At 51.5% G+C, this 19,079-nt stretch overlaps 1 protein-coding gene across 1 annotated transcript; it reads right to left on the bottom strand.

The window, feature by feature from the left end:
* Positions 1–93: 93 nt before the first annotated feature.
* Positions 94–3,034, bottom strand: LOC147098766 (germ cell-specific gene 1-like protein; the record flags this gene model as incomplete). The annotated part of the gene is made up of 3 exons (XM_085969173.1): positions 94–901; positions 1,009–1,120; positions 2,890–3,034. Coding segments are annotated over 3 exons (534 nt in total), but the record flags the coding sequence as incomplete, so codon positions are not given.
* Between the last annotated feature and the right edge of the window lie 16,045 nt (positions 3,035–19,079).

The raw sequence follows: 19,079 nt of genomic DNA, 5'->3' as shown, positions 1-19,079 counted from the left end.
CTACCCACCCATTTAATCTCCCTCGCAGTCTCTACCCACCCGTTTAATCCTCTCCCTCGCACTCTCTACCCTCCGGTTTAATCTCCTCGCACCCGGTACAGTCCTCTCCTACACACTCCCTATTCCATTCATTCTCTCTCTCTACTAATCCTTTTTAATGGTTTTTTGAAAAGCACTAACTGCTTTACCCAGTGTCTAGTTGCCAACGTTGAGTCTGTTGTTAGTTCGGTATGAAGTTTAGTGGCCGGAGCACCATCAGAAAGGCCAAAGGTACGGGAGGTCAGTAAAGCCCCGCTCCGGTACTACAGGGTCACCGAGGGCTGCACTCTGCCTCCGACCAATTCCCAACCAATCAATCAACACAACCCCAGGATCTGCTCCGGGCTCTTTACATCATCTGGTCATCCACATCCAGCTCACTGCTGCTCCGAGTCACACTCAGTGACCGAGCCTTTCACTTCATGTGTGATGGAACTGATTTCTACACCAAGCTCCACGAGTAGTCACTGTGCCCACAGCTCAGGCTGTTTATTGTGAAGAGGTTTTATATCGACAGTATTTCTGCGGGAAACTACATCACATCAAAAAATCAGCTGAGACAGGAGGTGCGGGCTGCAACCCGCGTTAGCAGTGCTCGTCCCCCAGGGTCTCCGCAGTCTCAGGCTCTTCCATTGCTGCTGTCCTTATCAGCAGATTCGGAGCCGGATTGGAGAAGACTTCAACAGAGCTGGAAATTGACTGACTGGAACGCCCTGGGAAATAGTACAGCCCCTCGGGCCTCCGCTTCAGGCTGTGTTTGTAGATTTTCTGCGACTGGCGGAATTCAAGGACGGTCTTGGTGTAGATGTTCAGAGCGGTGACTGAGGACACCATGCAGAACGTGAAGGACAGCCAAGCCAAGCTGCAAAACAGCACGGGGTTATCGACAGTACACCGGGCGAGGTCGCACCACACACAGACGCTGGGACATTCCCTGCCCTTCCCTTCCCTGGAAGATATTGTACTCACTAGAAGGACCAGCCGAAGTCCCAGCGATGGGGTCTCCAGTCCTCTGGCCCCTGACTCGCTGTCACTTGGAAAACTTGTGTGTACATCAGATGGGCCACCATCCCCAGCAGGCCTGAGAATAAAGGAAGAGCGTCACACTCACACTGACACACTCACACTGACACACTCACTCACACTGACACACACACTCACACTGACACACTCACACTGACACACTCACTCACACTGACACACACACTCACACTGACACACACTCACACTGACACACTCACTCACACTGACACACACTCACACTGACACACTCACTCACACTGACACACTCACTCACACTGACACTCACACTGACACACACACTCACACTGACACACTCACACTAACACACTCACTCACACTGACACACTCACCCTGACACACTCACTCACACTGACACACACACACTCACCCTGACACACTCACTCTGACACACACACACTCACCCTGACACACTCACACTGACACACTCACTCACACTGACACACTCACACACACTGACACACTCACTCACACTGACACACTCACCCTGACACACTCACTCTGACACACACACACTCACCCTGACACACTCACACTGACACACTCACTCACACTGACACACTCACTCACCCTGACACACTCACTCCCTCTCACACACACTCACTCACACTGACACGCTCACTCACACTGACACACTCACACTGACACACTCACTCACACTGACACACTCACACTGACACACTCACACTGACACACTCACTCACACTGACACACTCACCCTGACACACTCACTCACACCCACTCACACTGACACACACTCACACACACACACTCACACTGACACACTCAAACACTCACTCACACTGACACACTCACTCAAACACTCACTGACACTCACTCCCTCACACACACTCACATTGACACACTCAGTCACTGACACACACAGTCACAAACACACAATCAAACATACCGTCACACAGTCAAACGCAGTACACACACAGTCTCACACACACTGTCACACAAAAATACACACAGACGCACACTCAACCTTACAGTCACAAACTCTCACAGAGTCTTTACTGGAGTTGTGTCAGTATCTACGGGGGTCCCTGGGAGTGTCTGATGGGACAGTGTAGAGGGAGCTTTACTCTGTATCTAACCCGTGCTGTACCTGCCCTGGGAGTGTCTGATGGGACAGTGTAGAGGGAGCTTTACTCTGTATCTAACCCGTGCTGTACCTGCCCTGGGAGTGTTTGATGGGACAGTGTAGAGGGAGCTTTACTCTGTATCTAACCCATGCTGTACCTGCCCTGGGAGTGTTTGATGGGGACAGTGTAGAGGGAGCTTTACTCTGTATCTAACCCGTGCTGTACCTGCCCTGGGAGTGTTTGATGGGACAGTGTAGAGGGAGCTTTACTCTGTATCTAACCCATGCTGTACCTGCCCTGGGAGTGTTTGATGGGGACAGTGTAGAGGGAGCTTTACTCTGTATCTAACCCGTGCTGTACCTGCCCTGGGAGTGTTTGATGGGGACAGTGTAAAGGGAGCTTTACTCTGTATCTAACCCGTGCTGTACCTGCCCTGGGAGTGTTTGATGGGACAGTGTAGAGGGAGCTTTGCTCTGTATCTAACCCGTGCTGTACCTGCCCTGGGAGTGTTTCATGGGACAGTGTAGAGGGAGCTTTACTCTGTATCTAACCCGTGCTGTACCTGCCCTGGGAGTGTTTCATGGGACAGTGTAGCGGGAGCTTTACTCTGTATCTAACCCGTGCTGTACCTGCCCTGGGAGTGTTTGATGGGACAGTGTAGAGGGAGCTTTACTCTGTATCTAACCCGTGAACAGCCTGATGGATTCAAACACTCACTTACCCGACAACACGGAGAAAACGGCTGCAAATGCGTTGAGTTTGAGTCCACAGGTGGGGTTTCCAGAGAAACACAGCTCCATACCCATGAGCAAGAAACTAATGGACAGCAAGACAAGGTAGAGAACCTTGGAGACCAGCGACAGCCACAGGAGAGAAGGTCAGTGTGGCTCAGGGTCAGTGTGGGTCAGGGTCAGTGTGGGTCAGAGTCAGTGTGGGTCAGGGTCAGTGTGGGTCAGAGTCAGTGTGGCTCAGGGTCAGTGTGGCTCAGGGTCAGTGTGGGTCAGGGTCAGTGTGGGTCAGAGTCAGTGTGGGTCAGTGTGGCTCAGGGTCAGTGTGGCTCAGGGTCAGTGTGGCTCAGGTCAGTGTGGGTCAGGGTCAGTGTGGCTCAGGGTCAGTGTGGGTCAGAGTCAGTGTGGGTCAGGGTCAGTGTGGCTCAGTGTCAGTGTGGCTCAGGGTCAGTGTGGCTCAGGGTCAGTGTGGCTCAGGGTCAGTGTGGCTCAGGGTCAGTGTGGCTCAGGTCAGTGTGGGTCAGTGTCACTGTGGCTCGGTCAGTGAGGGTCAGTGTGGGTCGGTCAGTGTGGGTCTCGGTCAGTGTGGCTCAGGGTCAGTGTGGCTCAGGGTCAGTGTGGCTCAGGGTCAGTGAGGGTCAGGGTCAGTGTGGCTCAGGGTCAGTGTGGCTCAGGTCAGTGTGGCTCAGGGTCAGTGAGGGTCAGGGTCAGTGTGGCTCTGGGTCAGTGTGGCTCAGGGTCTCTGTGGCTCAGGGTCTCTGTGGCTCAGGGTCAGTGTGGCTCAGGTCAGTGTGGGTCAGGGTCAGTGTGGGTCAGGGTCAGTGTGGCTCAGGGTCAGTGAGGGTCAGGGTCAGTGAGGCTCAGGGTCAGTGAGGGTCAGGGTCAGTGAGGGTCAGGGTCAGTGTGGCTCAGGGTCAGTGTGGGTCAGGGTCAGTGTGGCTCAGGGTCAGTGTGGCTCAGGGTCAGTTAGGGTCAGGGTCAGTGTGGGTCAGGGTCAGTGTGGGTTAGGGTGAGGGTCAGGGTTGGTGTGTTAGGGTCCGTGTGGGTCAATGGGGTGTGGGCACTCTAATGTTCAGGTGTTGTGCACCTTCATTCTAATCCAGGCACTCGAGTCCATTTAGGGACTATGGATTATGGAGGAGAATAATGAATACAGGAGGCAAAGAGCAACAGCGAGAGATAGAGCGACACAGAATGAATCCGAGAAATAGAGAGTGTGAGACACAGAAACAGGACAAGAGATGCATAAAGGGAGAGAGAGGAAGAAAAACAGAGTGAGATACACAGGAGACAAGACTGAGCACAGCGGACAAACAGAGAGACAGAGTGAGAAACAGAACAAAAGATATACAGAGAGAAAACTGCAGAATCTAAGCAGCAAGACAGAGAAACAGACTGAGAGAGAAAAGCAGAATGAGAAACAGAAAAGCAGAGAGAAAATTAGAGAGAGACAAATAATGAGACAGACACAAACGTACAGATTAAATCATAAGAGAGAAGTAAAGGGGACAGTTAAAGGAGCAGAGAGAGAGCGAGATACAGGCCAGACAGGAGAGAGAGCGAGATACAGGCCAGACAGGAGAGAGCGAGATACAGGCCAGACAGGAGAGAGCGAGATACAGGCCAGACAGGAGAGAGCGAGATACAGGCCAGACAGGAGAGAGAGCGAGATACAGGCCAGACAGGAGAGAGCGAGATACAGGCCAGACAGGAGAGAGAGCGAGATACAGGCCAGACAGGAGAGAGAGCGAGATACAGGCCAGACAGGAGAGAGAGCGAGATACAGGCCAGACAGGAGAGAGAGCGAGATACAGGCCAGACAGGAGAGAGAGCGAGATACAGGCCAGACAGGAGAGAGAGCGAGATACAGGCCAGACAGGAGAGAGAGCGAGATACAGGCCAGACAGGAGAGAGAGCGAGATACAGGCCAGACAGGAGAGAGAGCGAGATACAGGCCAGACAGGAGAGAGAGCGAGATACAGGCCAGACAGGAGAGAGAGCGAGATACAGGCCAGACAGGAGAGAGCGAGATACAGGCCAGACAGGAGAGAGAGCGCGAGATGCAGGCCAGACAGGAGAGAGAGCGAGATACAGGCCAGACAGGAGAGAAACCAGGCCGAGTTTGAGACAGAGACGGGCAGAGAGAATCAGAGCGAGTGCAGGCCCTGGAGGTTATTGTTTAAAACAAAGTAGAAATGTGTACAAGTTCAGTATCAGCTCCCATGAAGACAAAACACACAGCCAGTGCAGTCCATGTATTAAATGGGATTTCTGTTTTGACAAACCGTTCATTCCCAAAGTGACTTTCCAAAACTGTTTTCTTTGGTTGAACACTTGGTTCAAAACCAGGACCAGAACCAAGAATTCACCTCCCCATCCCCCACTACTTGCACCCCCCTCCCCCCAACTAGCCCTCTCCCCACACCCTCTTACCTCGCCCCTCCCCACCATCCCCCTCATCACCCCTCTCCCCACCCCATCTCCCTCCCCCACTACTCGCATCCCTCACCCCACCCCCTCCCCTTCCCTCGCCCCCTTCCCCACCCTCATCCTCCCCACCCCCCTCATCACCTCTCTTCCCCCACCCCGCTCCCCATCTCCCTCCCCACTATTCGCACCCCCCTCCCCCACTATTCCCCGATCCCCCTCCTCTGCTCCCTTCCCCCCACCCCAATCCATAGCTCACCCCGATGACCTGGTGCCCTCTCACCCTGGTGACCTGATGCCTTCTCCGATGACCTGGTGCCCTCTCACCCCAGTGACCTGATGCCTTCTCACCCCAGTGACCTGATGCCTTCTCGCCCCGATGACCTGGTGCCCTCTCGCCCCGATGACCTGGTGCCCCGATGACCTGGTGCCCTCTCGCCCCGATGACCTGGTGCCCTCTCGCCCCGATGACCTGGTGCCCTCTCGCCCCGATGACCTGGTGCCCTCTCGCCCCGATGACCTGGTGCCCTCTCGCCCCGATGACCTGGTGCCCTCTCGCCCCGATGACCTGGTGCCCTCTCGCCCCGATGACCTGGTGCCCTCTCGCCCCGATGACCTGGTGCCCTCTCGCCCCGATGACCTGGTGCCCTCTCGCCCCGATGACCTGGTGCCCTCTCGCCCCGATGACCTGGTGCCCTCTCACCTTGCTGTGTGACGGGGGTCAAATCGATAAAACTCCGACAGTTCTCCCCTGAAAAAACACAGGCAGTTATTCAGTTTAAATATTAATCTGCACATCCCTCTCCTCACCACTGCCAGCAGCGTTCCTGTACTGGAGCCTCTACATCCTAAGGTCTCACATCAGACATGATACATCCAGCTGGCAAAACACTAGCTCACCAGCAGGGGGTGCTGGTGGTCGGAGATCTCACCAGCAGGGGGTGCTGGTGGTCGGAGATCTCACGAGCAGGAGGTGCTGGTGGTTGGAGATCGCACCAGCAGGGAGTGCTGCTGGTCGGAGAGCTCACCAGCAGTGGGTGCTGCTGGTCGGAGAGCTCACCAGCAGTGGGTGCTGCTGGTCGGAGAGCTCACCAGCAGTGGGTGCTGCTGGTCGGAGAGCTCACCAGCAGGGGGTGCTGGTGGTCGGAGAGCTCACCAGTAGGGGGTGCTGCTGGTCGGAGAGCTCACCAGCAGTGGGTGCTGGTGGTCGGAGAGCTCACCAGCAGGGGGTGCTGCTGGTCGGAGAGCTCACCAGCAGGGGGTACTGCTGGTCGGAGAGCTCACCAGCAGGGGGTGCTGGTGGTCGGAGAGCTCACCAGCAGGGGGTGCTGCTGGTCGGAGAGCTCACCAGCAGGGGGTGCTGGTTGTCAGAGGAGATCTCACCAGCAGGGGATGCTGGTGGTCGGAGAGCTCACCAGTAGGGGGTGCTGCTGGTCGGAGAGCTCACCAGCAGGGGGTGCTGGTGGTCGGAGAGCTCACCAGTAGAGGGCGCTGGTGGTCGGAGAGCTCACCAGCAGGGGGTGCTGGTGGTCGGAGAGCTCACTGGTTGCACTCCGATACCTCACCCAGGTGGCTCGTATACCTGAAGAAAGGTGAGAGAGAACGAAACCATCAAATTATAGACCTACTACAAAAGCAAAATACTGTGGATGGTGGAAATCTGAAATAAAAACAAAATGCTGGAACTACTCAGCAGGTCAGGCAGCATCTGTGGAGAGAGAAACAGAGTTAACATTTCAGGCCGATGGCCCTTCGCCAGAACTTCATCAGAAAGAGTTTCTACAGTTAAATACAAAGAAAAAGGGTGGCTAAAGTGAATGTTGGTCCCTTAGAGGACGAGACCAGGAAATTAGTGGTGGGGAACATGGAGATGGCAAAAACGCTGAACAATTATTTTGTATCAGTCTTTACAGTAGAGGACACTAAAAATATCCCAACACTGGACAAACAGGGGGCTATAGGGGGAGAGGAGCTAAACACGATTAAAATCACTAAGGAGGCGGTACTCGGTAAGATAATGGGACTAAAAGCGGATAAATCCCCCGGACCTGATGGCTTACATCCTAGGGTCTTGAGAGAAGTAGCGGTAGGGATTGCGGATGCATTAGTGATAATTTTCCAAAACTCCCTGGATTCAGGAAAGGTCCCAGCAGATTGGAAAACCGCTAATGTAACGCCCTTATTTAAAAAGGGTAGTAGGCAAAAGGCTGGAAACTATAGACCAGTTAGCCTAACATCTGTGGTTGGTAAAATGTTGGAGTCCATCATTAAGGAAGCAGTAACAGGGCATTTGGATAAACATAATTTAATCGGACAGAGTCAACATGGTTTTATGAAGGGGAAGTCATGTTTGACAAATTTGCTCAAATTCTTTGAGGACGTAACAAACAGGGTGGATAAAGGGGAACCAGTGGATGTAGTGTATTTGGACTTCCAAAAGGCATTTGACAAGGTGCCACACAAAAGATTACTGCACAAGATAAAAAATCACGGGATTGGGGGTAATATACTGGCATGGGTGGAAGATTGGCTATCTAACAGAAAACAGAGAGTTGGGATAAATGGTTCGTTCTCAGGCTGGCAATCAGTAACCAGTGGTGTTCCGCAGGGGTCAGTGCTGGGACCCCAACTCTTTACAATCTATATTAACGATTTGGAGGAAGGGACCGAGTGCAACGTATCCAAGTTTGCCGACGATACAAAGATGGGAGGGAAAGCAGTAAGTGAGGAGGACATAAAAAAACCTGCAAAAGGACATAGACAGGCTAAGTGAGTGGGCAGAAATTTGGCAGATGGAATATAATGTTGGAAAGTGTGAGGTTATGCATTTTGGCAGAAAAAATCAAAGAGCAAATTATTATCTAAATGGAAAGAAACTGCAAAGTGCTACAGTACAAAGGGATCTGGGGGTCCTGGTGCATGAAACACAGAAGGTTGGTATGCAGGTATAGCAGGTGATCAGGAAGGCCAATGGAATCTTGGCTTTTATTGCAAGGGGGATGGAGTATAAAAGCAGGGAAGTCTTGCTTCAGTTATACAGGGTACTGGTGAGGCCACACCTGGAATATTGCGTACAGTTTTGGTTTCCATATTTAAGAAAAGATATACTTGCTCTCGAGGCAGTTCAGAGAAGGTTCACTCAGTTGATTCCGGAGATGAGGGGGTTGACTTATGAGGAAAGGTTGAGTAGGTTGGGCCTCTACTCATTGGAATTCAGAAGAATGAGAGGCGATCTTATCAAAACATATAAGATTGTGAGGGGGCTTGATCGGGTGGATGCGGTGAGGATGTTTCCACTGATGGGTGAGACTAGAACTAAGGGGCATAATCTTAGAATAAGGGGCTGCCCTTTCAAAACTGAGATGAGGAGAAACTTCTTCACTCAGAGGGTAGTAAATCTATGGAATTTGCTACCTCAGAGAGCTGTGGAAGCTGCGACACTAAATAAATTTAAAACGGAGATAGACAGTTTCCTAGCTGATAAGGGAATTAGGGGTTACGGGGAGCGGGCAGGGAAGTGGACGTGAGTCTAGGTTCGGATCAGCCATGATCCTATTGAATGGCGGAGCAGGCCCGAGGGGCCGTATGGCCTACTCCTGCTCCTACTTCTTATGTTCTTATTGTAGACCTGTTAGTCTACACCTTCTGTGTGGAAGTTAATGGAACCTATAATTAAGGACAGAGTGTCTGAGCACATAGAGAAATTTGAGCTGATTAGAGAGAGCCAACATGGATTTGTAAAGGGTAGGTCATGTCTAACGAACCTAATTGAATTTTTTGAGGAAGTAACTAAAGTAGTAGACAGAGGAATGTCTATGGATGTAGTTTATATGGACTTCCAGAAGGCACTCGATAAGGTTTCACATAAGAGACTGTTAGCTCAAACTAAAACATGGAATTGAAGGCAAATGATTGCCCTGGTTAGGGGATTGGTTAGGTGGTAGAAGACACAGAGTAGGGATAATGGTAATGTACTTGAATTAGAGGGAACATTGGCCTCAACTATTCACTATATTTATTAATGACTTAGACAACACAATGGAGAAACACATAGCCAAGTTTGCTGATGGCACAAAGATTGGAGGCATAGTAAGTAGTGTAGACATAAGAACATAAGAAATAGGAGCAGGAATCGGCCATTTGGCTCTTCGAGCCTGCTCCGCCATTCAATAAGATCATGGCTGATCTTCTACCTCATCTCATGGAATTTTTTGAGGATGTAACTGGTAGAATAGATAAGGGAGAACCAGTGGATGTGGTGTATTTGGACTTTCAGAAGGCTTTCGATAAGGTCCCGCATAAAAGATTAGCGTGCAAAGTTAAAGCACACGGGATTGGGGGTAAGGTACTGTCTTGGATAGAACTGGTTGGCAGACAGGAAGCAAAGAGTTGGAATAAATGGGTCTTTTTCCGAGTGGCAGGCAGTGACTAGTGGGGTACCGCAGGGATCAGTGCTAGGACCCCAGCACTTTTTCAAGGAGGCTTTGAGGGTGTCCTTGAAGCGTTTTCTCTGCCCGCCTGGGCTCTCTTGCCGAGTAGAGTGCTTGTTTTGGGAGTCTCGTATCGGGCATGCAAACAATGTGACCCGTCCATCGGAGCTGATCGAGCGTGGTCAAAGCTTCGATGCTGGGGATGTTGGCCTGAGCGAGAACACTGACGTTGGTGCGCCTATCCTGCCAATGGATTTGCAGGATCTTGCGGAGGCAGCATTGGTGGTACTTCTCCAGTGCTTTGAGGTGCCTGCTGTACATGGTCCATGTCTCTGAGGCATACAGCAGGGCAGGTATCATTGTTGCTCTGCAGACCATGAGCTTAGTGCCGGGTTTGAGGTCCTGGTCTTCAAACACTCTCTTCCTCAGGTGACCTAAGGTGGCACTGGCACACTGAAGGCGGTGTTGGACTTTGTCATCGACGTCTGCCCTTGTTGACAGTAGGCTCCCGAGGTATGGAAAGTGGTCCACGTTGTCCAAGGTCTTGTCGTGGATTTTGATAATCGGGGGCCAGTACGGTGTGGCGGGGGCAGGTTGGTAGAGGACCTTTGTCTTATGGATGTTTAGTGTAAGGCCTATGCTCTCGTATGCTTCGGTGAAGGTGTTGACAATGGTTTGGAGTTCGACCTCCGAGTGAGCGCAGACACAAGCGTCGTCTGCATACTGTAATTCGACGACAGGATGGGACGACCTTGGATCTGGGCTGGAGACGACGGAGGTTGAACAGTTTCCTGTTTGTTCTGTAAATTAGCTCCACTCCAGCAGGGAGCTTATTGAGGGTGAGATGGAGCATTGCAGCAAGGAAGATTGAGAAGAGCGTTGGTGTGATGACACAGCCTTGTTTGACCCCGGTTCGTACGTGAATTGGGTCTGTGGTGGAACCGTTGGTCAGGATCACGGCTTGCATGTCATTGTGAAGCAGGCGGAGGATGGTGACAAACTTTTGAGGGCACCCGAATTTGAGGAGGACACTCCATAATCCCTCATGGTTGACAGTGTCGAAGGCCTTTGTGAGATCAAAGAAGGCCATGTACAGCGGTTGGTGCTGTTCCCTGCATTTCTCTTGTATTTAACGCACAGTGAAGATCACGTCCATTGTGCCCCTTAGTGGGCAGAAACCGCATTGCGACTCTGGGAGGAGCTCTTCAGCCACTGGGAGAAGGCGATTGAGGAGGATTCTTGCAATGACTTTCCCTGTGGCAGACAGCAGGAAAACTCCTCTGTAATTACCGCAATCGGACTTGTCACCTTTCTTGATGCAATTACGGCATCTCCGAGATCCCCTGGCATGCTCTCCTCCTTCCAGATAAGAGAAATGAGTTCATGAATTCACGCCAGTAGTGCTCCGCTATGCTTTAGTGCCTCGGCAGGGATTCCATCTGCTCCTGAGGCCTTGTTGTTCTTCAGTTGTCGGATGGCCTTTTCAACCTCATGCCGGGCTGGGGTTGTGTTGAGATGGTAGCGGGTAGCATGCTGTGGGATGGAGTTGAGGACACTCGCATCGAAGACAGAGCCTCAGTTAAGGAGATCTTCTAAGTGTTCCTTCCAGCGGGCACTGACTGCCTCTCTGTCCTTGATGAGTACCTCTCCATTCTTGGCCCACAGTGGGGTAGGACCTTGGGTGCTTGAGCCGTAGGTGGTCTTGACTGCGTTAAAGAATCCACGCACGTCGTGGTTGTCGGCTAGCTGCTGGATCCCCTGCACTTTCTCCACCCACCATCTGTTCTTTAGGTCGCAAGTTTTTTGTTGGACCTCGGCCTTCAGGCTTCTGTAGAGCTGCTTTCTTGCTCTCGAGTTCTGTTGCTGTTTCCAGATCAGGAATGCCTTGCGCTTGCGGCTTATTAGCTCCTGGATCTCCTGGTCGTTCTCGTCGAACCAGTCTTGGTGTTTCCTGGTTGAGTGACCGAGCGTCTCTTCACAGGTGCTGATTATGGAGGCCTTGAGTGCAGACCAGGCACTGTGGACACTGTGTTTCTGCATCACTGGGAGTCGTCAGGTTGGTTGTGAGGCACAGGCTGAATAGGGCTTTCTTAGCGGGGTCTTTGAGTGCTCCAGCGTTGATTTTCCTGTGGCATTGTTTCTGTTGCCGCCGCTGTTTTGGGGCTACATTGATGGAGATGACAGAGTGGATTAGGTGGTGGTCTGTCCAGCAGTCGTCAGCTCCTGTCATGGCGCGGGTGATGCGGACGTCCTTGCGGTCCCTCGCTCGGACGGTGACGTAGTCCAGCAGATGGCAGTGCTTGGAGCGAGGATGTTGCCATGAAGCATTGTACTTGTCCCTCTGATGGAACAAGGTGTTGGTTATGACAAGGCCATGATCTAAGCATTTCGTCAGGAGGAGGGTACCGTTGGAGTTGGCTTTCCCTACCCCCTCTCTGCCGATCAGACCTCCCCAGAGGTATGTGTCCTTTCCAACTCTGGTGTTAAAGTTGCCGAGGAGGATCAGCTTGTCGCCCTTTGGGACTCGGGACAGGGATTGTTCGAGGCTGGAGTAGAATTCCTCTTTGGTCTCGTCTGTGACTTCCAGTGTTGGGGCGTACGCACTGAAGACCGTAGCGCACTGGTTCCGGGCTAGGGTGAGCCGAAGAGTCATGAGGCGCTCGTTTATACCGCTAGGACAGTCTCTGAGATGCCCAACTACTTCAATTTTTATGGCAAAGCCTACCCCATGGAGGCGGTGTTCTTCTTCAGGTTCGCCTTTCCAGATGAAGGTATAACCACTGCCTTGCTCCCTGAGCTGGCCTTCCCCTGCCCGCCGGGTCTCACTTAGGGCAGCGATGTCTATGTCGAAACGTCTGAGCTCCCGGGCAACGACAGCAGTACGGCATTCCGGTCTGTCACTGTTGGGGTTGTCCGTGAGGGTCCTGACAATCCAGGTCCCGAACTTCATTTTAAAGGGTGGAAGATGCCTGTGCGTGAATTCTTTGAACGTGGGGTGGCCGTTGCACACCAGCTACCACAGGGGCTTGACAGAGCAAGGTCTTGGTCCAATGGTAAGGGGATCCAAGACGATTGGAGACCAGGCTCTGCTACAACGGCCTAGCACACACACAAACATACTGTGACTGTCCTCTCTCCTTCCCGCAGGTCCTTTCTGTCTGGGTTTCATAGGATGCATTGTGGTCCTCCCAACCTCGCTGTTGGCAACTCGCCAAGGCTTCTTCGGCAGCACCTCCCAAACCCACGACCTCTTCCACCTAGAAGGACAAGGGCAGCAGGCGCATGGGAACACCACCACCTCCAAGTTCCCCTCCAAGTCACAGACCATCCTAACTTGGAAATATATCGCCGATCCTTCATCGTCGCTGGGTCAAAATCCTGGATCTCCCTCCCTAACAGCACTGTGGGAGCACCTTCACCACACGGACTGCAGTGGTTCAAGAAGGCGGCTCACCACCACCTTCTCCAGGGCAATTAGGGATGGGCAATAAATGCTGGCCTTGCCAGTAAATTAATGAATTAAAAAAATGTAGATGGGGGATCACTGGGTCTGACAGAGGACATTTCATTTAATGTAGATAAATGTAGTGTCTGTGTGTGGGGCTAACACCAGGCATGTGTACATCATATTGGGATCTGAACTGAAGTCTGTTGGGTGGAGAAAAGATCCAGGTGTTACAGAACGTGAGTGTGTAACGGTTCACCATCAGTGCCGAGAGGCTATAGTGAAGACAAGTAAGGTTATTAGGATAATCCAATATAAAACACAGAACACCATAGTGTCCTTTTCTTAGGCCTTGGTTAGGACCCATCCAGAATAGTGTCCAGCTTTATTTCCCTCGGGTGGTGGGAGATATTAAAGCTTTGGAAAGGTTCAGAGGAGGCCCACTAGACCCATACCAAGTTTAACAATCTTTGGTTACCGCGATAGGCTCAGGGATAGCTCTCTCCCATTCTCTTGCCCGCTTCCTCTTTGTGTGTTTTCCTCTTTTGATGTCTCTCCTTTGCCTCACTGGGATCTCCCAGCACCTTTCACCTCTTTGCAGCTTTTCTATCAAAGACTGTCGGACATTCTGCCCACGCTGTGACAGGGGCCAGCATTCCTGACTCTTCACCTCCGCTAGCGTTTGTTCCGTTCAATGAAGGGCTTTGTTTACTGGCAGAGTTCAGTCTGATGAAGGCTCCACACCCGGGAGATTAAAATCTCGATTCTCCTTGCAGACATTCCCAGACCTGGTGTGGCTTTCCAGCATTTTCTGTTTTTATTTCAGATTTGCTGTTTGTTTATTTAATCTTTACCTGTGTGACCCAGATATTAATCTTTTTCATTTTTTATGGAAGTTAAAATCATTTAATCGCATAAACACTGACTTAATGTTGGAAACATGCACTTAATGCTGCCACGTGGTGGGGTTGAGGCGAATAGCATAGATGCCTTTAAGGGGAAGCTAGAGAAGTACGAGGGAGAAAGGAATAGAAGGTTATGCTGATCGGGTTAGATGAAGAGGAGGCTCGAGTGGAACATAAACACCGGCACAGATCAGTTGGGCTGAATGGCCTGTTTCTAGACACAAAAGGCATCAAGGGGTATGGGGAGAGAGCGGGAATATGGTATTGAAATAGAGGATCAGCCATGATCACACTGAATGGCGGAGCAGGCTCAAAGGGCCAAATGGCCGACTCCTGCTCCTATTTTTCTATGGGTTTTTTTCTATTCTATGCAATCAAACTTCATTCAATACAAAGCACTTAATTTACATACAGACCTGGGGCAAATTGATCAGGGGAAACTGGGCCAGACTCTGACTCTAGTTTCCAGCACCCAGGGTGAGCTGGGGCTAACCGTCTGGACCAACGAGTTCCCCCAGTGACCAGCGACCACGACGAGCAACACGGCTAAAATGTTTCAGATTGAATCCACGTTGGAGGTTTAGTAAATCTACAGGTTAAATCATTTCAGAATGCACCACCGTTCAATGACTCCTCTGCTTGATCTGGTACCGGACCTGGAGTTCAGATCCCAGCCCTGCGTGACCCTTCGGTCTCTGTCTCGCAAGAATTGAGGGGGAAGACAGAAAAACTTGCATTTCTATAGCGCCTTTCACCTCAGGATGTCCCAAAGCGCTTTACAGCCAACAAAGTACTTTTTGAAGTGTAGTCACTGTTGTAATGTAGGAAACGCAGCAGCCAGTTTGCGCACAGCAAGCTCCCACAAACAGCAATGTGGTAATGACCAGATCATCTGTTTTTAGTGATGTTGGTTGAGGGATAAATCTTGGCCCCAGGACACCGGGGAGAACTCCCCTGCTCTACTTCCAATAGTGCCATTGGATCTTTCACATCCACCTGAGAGAGCAGATGGAGCCCCAGTTTAATGTTTCATCCAGACAGCACCTCTGACAGTGCAGCATTCCCTCAGTACTGCACTGGGAGTGTCAGCCTGGATTAGGGGCTCAAGCCAAGTGTAGGGTTCCAAACTGTCCCGGAGTGATCGGTGTCACCACATGACCTCCTGCCGGTGTCGGGAAGCGGGGGGAGTCTGGGAAATGGGGAGTCTGGGGGACGGGGAGTCTGGAGGACGTGACGTCTGGGGTAGAGGGGGGTCATCGGCCAGGGTCCCTGTGACTCCCGGTCGGCCCAGCCAACGGGAAACCAATGCACTGGCAGCACCGCCAGCTCAGGGGCTGAAAGCTCCCTTATCCTGAGAGACTGCACCAGAAAGGTAGATTAATAAACTGAGCGAAAAATCAGGAATAACAAAAGGACTTGCATTTCTATAGCATCTTGCACAACCTCAGGACGTCCCAATGCGCTTCACAGCCAATGAAGTACTTTTTGAAGTGTAGTCACTGTTGTAATGTGGGAAACGCGGCAGCCAATTTGCACACAGCAAGGTCCCACAAACAGCAATGTGATCGTGACCAGATAATCTGTTTTTAGTGATGTTGGTTGAGAGATAAATATTGGCCAGGACACCGGGGAGAACTCCCCTGCTCTTCTTCGAAATAGTGGCCGCGGGATCTTTTACGTCCACCTGAGAGAGCAGACGGGGCCTCGGTTTAATGTCAAATTCGAAAGACGGCACCTCTGACAGTGCAGCACTCCCTCAGCACCGCGCTGGAGTGTCAGCCTAGATTTTTGTGCTCAAGTCTCTGGAGTGGGACTTGAACCCACAACCTTCTGACTGAGCGACGAGGGTGCTGCCCACTGAGCCACGGCTCTAAGTTCTTCATGAAACTGTGATGCAAAGAATCCATTAATACAACATACTGCAGCAAATAAGTGCTTCAGAGTGACATGAGGTATGTTCCAGAACAAAAGTAATCAAGGTTAGTAAGTAAACTAACCTGGATAATGAGGTTTGGACCAAGGGTGACTGGTACAGAATTCACCCGCTGGGAGAAGGTTAAAAGATTAGACAATCCCTTTTGTTCCTCACGGGACACTGGGAATATGAACTAAACTCCCAGAGCCTGAAGGAGGAAGAAAGCAATCATCAGACTGAAGCCTGAGCACTCGGAATAACCTGGCACCTTTAAATGGAGCTGGATCGAGAGCTGTTGAGAAGGAAGATTGACGGGTAGTGAGAGATTGTAGGTGCCGGTGGATTTTCTTTTCCTCAGAGGTAATAGTTGGAGTACAAGAACAATCGGTGCGGAGGGAATCCCTGACAGAATATTCAGAGCTGGAGTGGGCCCGGTGGGGCAAATATAAAAAAAAGACTTGCATTTATATAGCGCCTTTCACAGCCAATGAATTACTTTCTTTTTGAAGTGTAGTCACTTGTTGTAATGTAGGAAACGCAGCAGCCAGTTTGCGCACAGCAAGCTCCCACAAACAGCAGTGTGATAATGACCAGATCATCTGTTTTTAGTGATCTTGGTTGAAGGATAAATATTGGCCCCAGGACACCGGGGAGAACTCCCCTGCTCTTCTACAAAATAGTGCCATGGGATCTTTTACATCCACCAGTGAAAGCAGACGGAGCCTCGGTTTAATGTCTCATCCAAAAGACGGCACCTCCGACAGTGCAGCACTCCCTCAGCACTGCACTGGAGTGTCAGCCTAGATTTTTGTGCTCAAGTCCCTGGGGTGGGACTTGAACCTACAACCTTCTGACTCAGAGACAAGAGAGTGCTGCCCACTGAGCCACAGCTGACACTTTGTTTTAAATATTATCACTGACACATTAAGAGAAATCATTGAGCTCCAAGTCACAGTGCAATTCAATCGATTCAATTGTCAGCTTAACAGTGTTAGTTCAAGTCCTACTCCAGAGACATAGTCCAGGCTGACACTCCCAGTGCACTGCTGAGGGAGTGCCGCACTGTCGGAGGGGCAGTGCTGAGGGAGCGCCGCACTGTCGGAGGGGCAGTACTGAGGGAGTGCCGCACTGTCGGAGGGGCAGTACTGAGGGAGCGCCGCACTGTCGGAGGGTCAGTACTGAGGGAGTGCCGCACTGTCGGAGGGGCAGTACTGAGGGAGTGCCGCACTGTCGGAGGGGCAGTACTGAGGGAGTGCCGCACTGTCGGAGGGGCAGTACTGAGGGAGCGCCGCACTGTCGGAGGGGCAGTGCTGAGGGAGCGCCGCACTGTCGGAGGGGCAGTGCTGAGGGAGTGCCGCACTATCGGAGGGGCAGTACTGAGGGAGTGCCGCACTGTCGGAGGGGCAGTACTGAGGGAGTGCCGCACTGTCGGAGGGGCAGTACTGAGGGAGTGCCGCACTGTCGGAGGGGCAGTGCTGAGGGAGCACCGCACTGTCGGAGGGTCAGTACTGAGGGAGTGCCGCACTGTCGGAGGGGCAGTACTGAGGGAGTGCCGCACTGTCGGAGGGGCAGTGCTGAGGGAGCGCCGCACTGTCGGAGGGGCAGTACTGAGGGAGGGCCGCACTGTCGGAGGGGCAGTACTGAGGGAGGGCCGCACTGTCGGAGGGGCAGTACTGAGAGAGCGCTGCACTGTCGGAGGGGCAGTACTGAGGGAGCGCTGCACTGTCGGAGGGGCAGTACTGAGAGAGCGCTGCACTGTCGGAGGGGTAGTACTGAGGGAGTGCCGCACTGTCGGAGGGGCAGTACTGAGGGAGCGCTGCACTGTCTGAGGTGTTGTATTTCGGATGAGACGTTAAACCGAGGCCTTGTCTGCCCTCTCAGGTAAATGTAAAAGATCCAATGGCACTATTTTGAAGAAGAGCAGGGGAGTTATTCCTGGTGTCCTGGGGCCAATATTTATCCCTCAATCAACATCACTAAAACAGATTATCTGGTCATTATCACATTGCTGTTTGTGGGATCTTGCAGTGCGTAAATTAGCTGCCGTGTTTCCTACATTACAACAGTGACTACACTTCACAAATACTTCATTGGCTGTAAAGCGCTTTGGGACGTCCTGAGGTGGTGAAAGGCGCTCTAGAAATGCGAGTCTTTTTAGTGCCACATTCTACAGATTGTCCATCATGGAAACGGTTTATTTAATCATCTCACTGTCAACAGGCTGAGGCAGCGGCTGTGTTATTCAAGTTTACAGACAATAATTAAAATTTTAAAGGCGGTTACCTCACAGTCAACGCTTTTGAAATCCCACAGCACTGTTTAAAGTCGGAGTTCTGGACTAGCTGAGTGAGGAGGAAGATGTTCAGTCTTGGCAGCTCCTCCGTCAAATGACACAATTGCTTTTGTATCGGGCTGGGTGCACTGTAATGAGAGTTTAATCCCGGTGTTTGACTTCGATTCGATTCTAATCCTTCATCCAATAGCAGCAATCTCTCCCCAAGCCCTGATCCCTGCTGATTAAAAACAGCCTTTCAAAAAATAATTCTCGGATGCGGGTAATGCTGGCAAAGCCGGCATTTATTACCCAACTGAGTGGCTTGCTGGGTCACTTCAGAGGGCAGTTTAGAGTCAACCAGGTTAGTGTGGGACTGGAGTTACATATAGGCCAGACCAGGTAAGGACATATGAAAATGAGTCGGCCCTCGAGCCTGTTCCACCATTCAGTTAGATCATGGCTGATTTGTACCTCAACTCCATTTTCCCACCTTTGCTCCATCGATACCCTTACCCAACAAAAATCTATCGCTCTCAAGACTTGAAAGCTCAAATTTACCCTCAGCATCTACAGCCTTTCGGGGGAGAGAGTTCCAGATTTCCACCACCCTTTGTGTGAAGAAATGCTTCCTGACATCACCCCTGAATGGCCTGGCTCTCATTTTAAGGTTCTGCCCCTTTGTTCTTGATTCCCTCACCAGAGGAAATATCTACCCTATCGAATTGTTTTATCATTTTAAACACATCGATCCGATCACCCCTCGACCCTCGAAACTCAAGGGTGAAA

The sequence above is a fragment of the Somniosus microcephalus genome, chromosome 28, assembly GCF_052327205.1.
Source record: "Somniosus microcephalus isolate GS21.2 chromosome 28, FLI_Smic_1.0, whole genome shotgun sequence".
Lineage (NCBI taxonomy): Eukaryota > Metazoa > Chordata > Chondrichthyes > Squaliformes > Somniosidae > Somniosus > Somniosus microcephalus.
The sequence above is the reverse complement of the archived record's forward strand: the minus strand, read 5'-3'. Positions and strand labels throughout refer to the sequence as shown.